The following is a 9,250-nucleotide window of genomic DNA, read 5'->3' on the forward strand; positions in this document are numbered from 1 at the left end:
GACTGCACTTCACAAGCACTGATGGACAATTCTGGATGCTGCTTATCCTTTTTCTTTCTCAGAAAGAATTCACAGCACATACAATTGTTTTCAAGGTGGAAGCGAGGGTGACTCAGTATGCCAATTCCGCACCCCATGGCCTATAAGGTTTCACCGATGGATGTTGGTTTAGAGAGTTACTATAGGAATGGCCGCCAGAGGGCGACATCATAGAGTTCAGGGACACCGGGAATTGAGAATGAAGTTGTGGCAATCCCGGAAGTACAGGCGGAGAAATCTGTTGCACTTGCGCACTAGATGACGTCATTCCCGATAACTGATTGCCGACACTTCCCGATGACGTCAACGATCGCATATGTGAATGGAGTGACGATGAAACGTGGCTATCCGATTGGCTAAGGCGAGATTCGCTGCTATACGACACTGGCTGTCCGCTAGACAACGACGAATGGCTGGTCATTGTGAGTGGATCTGATTGGCTGGAATGTTGCGACGTGAGCATGCCTCCCATTGACGTCATGGAGTTGCTGCCATACTGTGAATTGAGAGAAGGGTGCGCTGACATGGCCGTCCAAGAAGTGGTTTGGATGGAAGCTTTTGTGGCTGAAAAACACTGCAAGTGGCTGAGGAGACGAAGACGCATGGGGTCCTGAAGGTCCATGCCCTCGACTGTTACCAAGTAACGGGCCACCTCGGCTGCGCACTCACGGAATCCGATCCCTCTGTAATCCACAGCTAGGGCGTGGGGATCTGAGTAGTTATAGCCATTAATACCTGCAGAAGAGAGTAAGAGAAAGGCAACGTTAGTAAATGACTGACCGATTGATTTATTGATTGAGTGATTAACTGTTATTGAAAGCTATATTTAGGAATTTTTCACTTGTGCAATGGCTGTCAGTTTTTGGGAGTGCTAGTAAACAATGACAGACATATAGGCTATTTATTAAGCCTATTTATTAAACCACAGAGGGGTAACTGAAACATAAATAAATAATTCTAACATAAGAAAACTAGAGCACTTTCAACTAGGGTTATCTCTGGCAAGTTGTGTTGTCAACAACGAACAAGTCTACACAATGGAGCAACTTTAATCGGGGCATGTATTTTAGGTCTGTATATAGGTATATCTTAAAATGACCTTTGATTACATATTCATGGAGCTAACATGTTATCACAATAAAACGTGAAGAATACTTGTGATTGTGGCAAATATACGGATCTCGTCATCTGTCTGTTTGCCGAGAGTTTTGCTCAAAAAGCACCGGGGTATCACTCGTTCCCATACATTACGCGATGCCACGGGAGATGTATAGCGGCGGGGTAGGGTGAGAAAGTAAACAAGGGGAGCGAATATTTATAGGGAAGATTGCGTCAACTGTGGAGTTTGAAGGTATAGCTCTGGATTTGGAAACACAAAATTGTCAGTCACATATGTGAGGATAATGCTGTCTTCATTACTGGGGTAGGGCAGGTAAAAAAGGTCTTCTCTGACGCAGTGGGCTTTGTTCGCATCACGTAATATTGGGACAAGAACGTTTTTCCCCTCCGCTATGTACATTGTGTGTGTTCTATGCTGACTGCTCTCTTTAAAATGGCGCTGTATTATGAGAAGCCCTATGCCGACCTCCCACAACAAGCTCTACAGAGAGTTCATCGATATTGCTCCAAGAACAAAAAAAAAATCAAGTTGAATTACATTATTTTTTTTTACCCTATCAGTTCTAAACTGAGATAATATTTACGCGCATTCTTCAGGTGCTTTAAATCTCTTTTGCCCTCCGTTTTTGTCTGCAGAGTTTGACTAGTTGCCATGTAAAGGAACTAAGATATACGGTAAATCATCAAGCCGAAGGCTTCTCATCAACGATGACAGAAAAATAACACCCCAATCGTAACACCCCAATCATACACCCCAATTAAATCCTGAAGTTCTCCACCGAGTGGTAAACTGACTTATTCTCAAGCAGAAAGAATGGTTGAATTATTTGAAATTTTCTGCAATACATGGTTGGTCGTATTTTTCTCATATCATTTTAATTAGCGAACTTGTCTTTATTTCTTTTTTGGGGGGCATAAAAACAATGTTAATTGTTGTCTGTCACTTTATCAGTGGAAGTCTTAGATTCAGGCGCTTTCTAAATCTTTTAAATTCTGCGCGCGTTTCATTATACCGAGGACTTGCGAGTTGCCCTTCCAGTATCTAAACTGTTTTGCTCGTGGATTCCTTACGACTTTGACTTAAAACATATCGCGAACGAAAGGAAGGTGGGCTGAAATACGCGCGGCTGATATACGGTGGATTAGCTTGTAGGCCGTCCACATGCAGCTATACACATTTGAGACATACAGCTTTAAGGAGGGAGTGGGGGAGGAGGGTAGAAAAAACGAAAGGGAAAACGAACCGATGTTTCTACGTCTCTTAGCAGCACGGCGCTAGTTTCACTCTCCCACGGCCAGCGTTTCCCTTTGAACCGAATCTAGAGTCCACAGAAGTCTGATTAAATCTCTTTCTTGGCAAAATACAACCGAACCTGTCTCTCTAGAAATTTAAATCCCTAAACCCCGGGAGCCGCGAAAATTAAACACTGGTTAAATGATTAGGTAAACGCTAGTGAAAGCCCCAGACCCTCAATACGTTCGGCGGGAATGGCGGTTGTTTACAACATAACGTAGTTCAAACTCAGAACCCAGCTCTTGCACAAACAGTTATCTTTGTTTTTCCCATACCTTTTTGGTGTAGCATTTTGAGGTGGTCGACTGTCATTTGCAGGATTTCGGCCTTTTCCAGCTTGGCGGAGCCCTACGAAGTAAACAAAGCAGAAAACATTGAATTTGAGTTGTTCACTCTGGTTTAGCCGAGTTTAAGAGGGGAGAGAGCTGGTTAAGTTCATCTCGGGTAACAGAGTTCGTTTGCCGAGCTGTTGGCTGTATCTATAGGCTAGTCAAACCAGCCAGGTGAGAATGTGCTCTCGTCAGGTGAAACTTACATCATGCTGCTCATTAGGACCACGTGTGAAATATCACACCCAGAATGTAATGGCCGATTTCTTCACTAAGTGCTCCAAATTGTATGAAATAATTCAGATTACAGTAGTTCATAATTGTTTTAAGCAACGAATTTTTGAAGTTTTTCTTACTTAGATCATTGGTTTATCTACAGAAAGTTCAATTTTGACATATTTTACACAACGCTCTTGAATAATTAACTGTCCGAATCAGAAAGAAGATAACACTCTTAAATTTTTTAAACGGAAGATTTTGGAAAAAAGCTCATTATCCCAAGAACCCACGAGGTGAGTGGCCATGATTACGAAAGGGAATGAAAATCATGAATATAATGAGCCAAGACGCATACGTATTATGAGCCAAGTACCGTAGGAAAACCAAAACAAAAAATGAACCAAGAATATGGAAGTAGCCAAAAACCATGATTATTACGACAAATAACAACATGCAAGTACACAATGAGTACACAAAGAACCTGGCTCAACGTATCAAATGATAAGCTCATAGTGAGTCCAGTGAGCTCGACTGGTCAAGTGATAAGCTCAGTGAGTCCAGTGATAAGCTCAACGTGTCAAATGATCAGCTCATGGTGAGTCCAGTGCTCAACTGGTCAAATGATAAGCTTAAAGTGAGTCCAGTGATAAGTTTCAATCTCTCACCTGTTTCTCAAATGCTGTGGGCACTAGTCTTCTAAGCTCAGACAAACTGTTATTAATGCGATCCCTTCTTCTCTTCTCAATAATCTGAAATCATAAACGGGAAATTATTCAAATTAAGCATTGATTTTACCATTTAAAACCTGAAGAAAGTAATTAAATAAGGATAACTGTATATTTAGTTTTGAATGACAGATTATTTAAATCCATTCCAAAGATTTTTTCACTCGTATATTATGATGGTTGACAGTGTTATGCATAAAGAAATTCAGAGGGTAAGGGATAAAACCCACCAACCTTTGGTAAACTACTGACAAACTGTCCCAAGGGTGATGTTTGAACGAACCTTATAATAACATAATTCGCGCCTACATGTCATTTTTTTTTTCAAAATTCTTTTCACGCCTACGGGCTCCTCAATAATAAGTTTAATACTTGGGTAAAAAGGACGGTGTAACTTGAATCATGATCACAATGAGTGTATCATCTCACAATGGCTTCTTTATAAGCATCAAGTATCGTTATGTTTGTAATGTAAGTTTCAACAGGCCGTGTGTTTTGTATTATAAGACATCAAGCAACTAAAAATCCATTTAAGCAAAGGCCACCCACCCAGAATTTTGATACACGACGTAAAATTCTATCACGTGAAAACACGGGGAAATCTACAACGGGGGAATTATGCCAATTATATCCGAAGTATATGGGGTAACAATTGTTTAAGCCCACAGCGACGTGCTAATGCCATTGTCAACAATCAGTTAAGCTACACTGTGCCGACACATACGACCACGCCACAGGCCATTAAGGGACGAGCACGTGCTAGAGGTCACGTGACGCAGAGGGTCCGAGGATATCACAAAACATTCACAAACGTCATCTACACGTGTTTTATAAAAATTATCTTCGGTGTGAACAAAATTATATCAATGCGAACCGAATTTTACCGACATGGACAGAAGTACACCAGTGTGGATGGAATTTTAACGATGTGGACGGAAATACATTAATGTGGACGGAAATATATGAACATGATAACGGAATTAATGACCACACTATTGGTTGGCAAAACTTGTGTCAGTGTGCCGGAACAAAGTAATCCCAATGTGAACAAAATTATACCTATTTGGACGAAATTATAGGAATTTATTTAGGTATTATTTCAACTTTGTTTTAGATATACACCTCACGACTTTTGCGAATCTATGCGGCATATTTACGACGTCTTTGTTTACTGTTATTCAAGTGTACATATAGGAAAGTCGTTCACTTTTATCCTCCTATACACGAGAAGGTGTCTAGCTTGTTTTATTTTTAAGCGGGTCTATTGAAAACTTAACAAATGTACGCAATATAATTTTCCAGTAATTACGGTTTCTTGCTTACTCTGATGTCCGTTTTCTTGAGATGGTTGTCCGTTTGCTTACTACCCGGAAATCCATGTGCGTACTATGTAATATGGATATCTGTGTGCTTGATATGGATGTATGATTGCTTGATACGGATATTCCTTTGAACTTCATTACACATCCATCAGAATGAAATGTTTTGATATAACCATGTGCCATGATACAGAGGACGAAAACAATGGACTCAAACGGGTTTTATTTCGCGCCATTTCTCCCATGCTTGAACGACCTAGCCGTGTTTTGTTCGGTAGACCTGCCACGCTGTTCCTCTGCCATCTGTCAGCTGGGCATGGCGCATTGTGAGCCGGGTATACCGTAATGACGGAATGCCGTCTCCGCCCCAAGTGTCAATTTCATGTATACACCCGAAAGCTACATGCAACTGTCAACGCGCTTAACGCTCTAAGCTCATAACTTAACACAGCGCTTCGAGTACAATTAGATCCCCCTTTTTCGCGGATTTCACGACTGACAGACACAGTGAAATCTACGGTGTAAAATAAGAAATGAACAAATGAAACTGAAGTGTACACAGATCATGCCATGCATGAAAAACATTGCTGTGCAGCATGGCGATTGCAACATGCACTACTGGGGACCTGACGTTTGCTATACGCGTCCTGCATATGCAACTGCTATCACGCCAGAAATGTCACCTACGCAAGTTCAAAACTGATTTCTTACTTGAAACATTTAGCGTAGTTTTGAATGATCAAGTGTCTTGTGCCTAACAAAAGATACAATTATATATACAATCAATAACGTATGCAATATATTATATTTTGAATAAAGAAAGATAGATCGCTGGTTTATCATAGGCGCTTTGGTTTCTTCCACACTTGTATAACTCATCGATGTAATATGGAAGAAACATTCTTGAATGTGGCGCTTAAGAATAATAAATCGATCCATCAATCAATCAATCAATCAAAAAATTAAAATAAATTTGAATTACTTACCCCGCGTCTTTTTTTCCTGTCTGTGACATGACAACTTTGAGATGGCGAACTACAAGAAAATAAACATATATTTCATTGACGTACACAATGGAAATTTACATGTTTTATCTGATTTGCTGATAATGAAGTACTACACACATATAAACACAGACACGTCGTAAAGAAACAGCAAAAGACAAAAAAAATTTCATTCTGCGCTGAATGCTAATCCACCAGGCAAAATATTCGTAGACAGTAACTATGCAAAGTAAAATTAAGATGATGCTATATTTAACAACTTTTCATGGTAATATTCATTGAAATAGCATAGGAGCCTACACTCAACTGTTGTCTGCGAATAACAGTCAGTGCAAGATGCACACGAAATATGACCCTTGCACAAAACTAATGTAAACATAACGTTGACTGGATGTAATACAACGTATAAAAGCCTAGAGTCAAATGATGTTTGTTGATGACACTTGCATAAACAATGTAGACATCATATTGACGGAAAGCTGGGACTAGAATAGTCCCAGCTGAAAGTAACATACGATATCAGAGACTACATTCGACTTACAGTCTATTGTTGACAGTCACTTCAACATGTTCGTAAAATGTCACTATGAAGTATCAACAAAGAAACAAAACCTATCATCAACAATCACTGCAACACGAAAGACACGAAAGATGACACTGAGTGTATGCAACAATGTCAACAGGCGTCCGCGTAAACGCGGTGTGTCACAGATAGTCACCTTTATCACGGAAAAAGTGACATGATGACTACAGAGATTAGACGTTGTAGGCTAACGTACGTCAACAACCACATAGCTGTTGCCACAAATGGTAAAACATGTTGAGTTCAGACACTAGGCAATGACATGCTCTTATCTATTATTTCTATTGTCTCTATACATTGTCAACCATATGTAGTATCGGTGCAATGATGATACGTGATCTAATGTTGAGCAGCATTCGTTGTTAATATTGGGTTGATGTGTTCAACATTAAACGTCAACTGTTGACATGTAGTATAAGTCACAGCGACCGGCCAGTGGTGAAGTCAACACTGATGTGGCATAAGGCAATGTCTATATAAGCTACATGTAGCAAAGGCTGTGCGAACCACTGATGATATCATGAGGTGCATATGCCTGAGGTAATTACACGTCGGACAACAGTAGAACGCAAATTGTGTCAACTGACAAGAGTGCAAAGTGTGGAAGGCTCAGGATATCAACAAAACGAACAGCCCTGGCAAAATACAGAAGACACGCACATGGGTATGTATGAGGCAATGTCGCTATAATGTTGATAAGAGATTAATTGCAAATTAATTAAGAGAGCATTAATTTGCAAAGGCACATGCTGCCACTGCATCAGGCTAACACAGGACACAAGACAGGGTACGTATTAGTTAATATAATATAATATAACGTATTAGTTAATATAATACAATGCAATAATCAAACACTTAGAAGTATTTATATAAAAAAGATTTTTTAAAAAATACACAAGTGTACCAAAAGCTGTATATAAACTAATGACACATTGACCACGTGGTGGTTATCAAATAAACAAGTTATCATCAGTGAGGACATTATGGTACAAGAAGTGGATTGAAGGAGTTAACATAATGTAAGCACGCGTCAACATGCCCTGGATAGATATGAAAAGCTAACGACCAACGTCAAGTGACCATGCATGTGTCCGTACCAGCGACGTATGCATGTGCATTGCATAAACACGGGCTCTGCAAACGTCGCTGCTAGAAACGAAAAAATCTCATTCGGCCTACCTTGACTTAAGATCGTCATCGAAAACATCCTCGGAATCACTATCACTTAGACTGCGCTTCATAATCGCTGGGCCAAAGGGCACGCACGGGTTAGAGCGGCGTTGCAGGAAGTCCTCGAGTAAGACGGGTAGTACCAAATCCCGTTGTGGAGTACGGTCAGTTATTGTCAGGACTCGGCTTGGTGCGTGCTGGTGAGTGTGCACGACTAGCAACAGCGGATGTACGTCTTTCCTCGACCAACGTTCTCTTCCGACTACACACTTGTTCCCACGATGGGTCCCGTTAAAACCCTCGGCCCAGCGTATGTATCACACCCTCCCAGTGGCCGAGACGGCGTGATTGACAGGCGGGCTGCCTTTCTCCGCACACACCCGCCTTTCAGCAGAACCGGCGGCGCGACACGCGATTGGCTGACGTCTCCCTCAATACTCGGCCAGCTGTGTCAACTGGAACATGGATAAGGTAAACAATGCCATTCGGTAGTCAAATCAGCTGATTTTTGCCTGCGCATACAACGAAACATTGCTAAAATTCAGCCTAAAATTTGAATAAACTTCGTGAACGCTTGATACCTTTGCATTGGTGATCTTCTGCACTACCATCGAGTATTTTTGACTTTAATTTCCTACTTGGACGTAAACCAGGTACTGTGTGGGGGTTTTTTTTCGGGGACATGGGTTTTAGTTAGCCATGTTCTGGGGCGTGTGAGGTGAGAGACGACTGCGCTGAGCGTGCGGCCCACACGCGCGGGTCGTGGGAAACCTCTGATCCCTACAATTCCAAACCTCGTCCTCACACACTTGAGCCGGTGTTTGTTTGAGCCGGCCTTTGCCGTTAACTCATCCACAGTTTCGATATATTTGTCATAGACAGAGCTCAAGAGCAACCGGTTATGAAGTATTTGGTGGGAATAATCGACCGTCAATTTACCATGCAATATTGCGCTCTATAGTATGTTTAGCTATTAACGCATAGACTGTCATTGTGCACCCGTGGGGACTATGTAGGCTTATATATGCTCATTGCCCTCAATGGAAGTGTCATTTAGTTGATATCAGATCGAGGCCGTGGTATATTTTATTAGAGTCTCATGGGATGTTATAGAATAACTGTAACCTCATTGACCTTGGTGTCAACTATAATGTATGTCATGATGAGGTCACGTGATGAGAGAATGACAACTCTAACTGTGTCTCCATTTAGAGCGCGTGAGATTGTATGTGTCCTAGGTAAACAGGAACGCTCCGTTAAATATCTGCTCAGCAGTATCTCACGGTGGATAACTTAAGACTTGCGTACTGAGCAGGTCACACGCTGAAGTGCGGGTTCAAACGCGGCCTTGGATCGGAAATTTGTAGCTCCCCCGCTGTCATGTTCCTAGGGGCTCAGCGGCAATAATAAGCGATTGACAAACGCTAGTGTTGGTCTTTTGTGCGGTTT

The 9,250-nt window shown here is 41.3% G+C and overlaps 1 protein-coding gene across 1 annotated transcript; it reads right to left on the reverse strand.

Moving 5' to 3' along the window:
- On the reverse strand, positions 1-8,048 carry LOC135464157 (hairy/enhancer-of-split related with YRPW motif protein 1-like). The gene is made up of 5 exons (XM_064741654.1): positions 7,811-8,048; positions 6,031-6,079; positions 3,666-3,749; positions 2,728-2,800; positions 1-774 (listed from the first exon to the last, which is right to left on the reverse strand). The coding sequence occupies exons 1-5, from the start codon at positions 7,870-7,872 to the stop codon at positions 113-115; spliced, it is 930 nt and encodes a 309-aa protein (XP_064597724.1). The 5' UTR covers positions 7,873-8,048; the 3' UTR covers positions 1-112.
- Between the last annotated feature and the right edge of the window lie 1,202 nt (positions 8,049-9,250).

This window comes from Liolophura sinensis, chromosome 3, assembly GCF_032854445.1.
Source record: "Liolophura sinensis isolate JHLJ2023 chromosome 3, CUHK_Ljap_v2, whole genome shotgun sequence".
Lineage (NCBI taxonomy): Eukaryota > Metazoa > Mollusca > Polyplacophora > Chitonida > Chitonidae > Liolophura > Liolophura sinensis.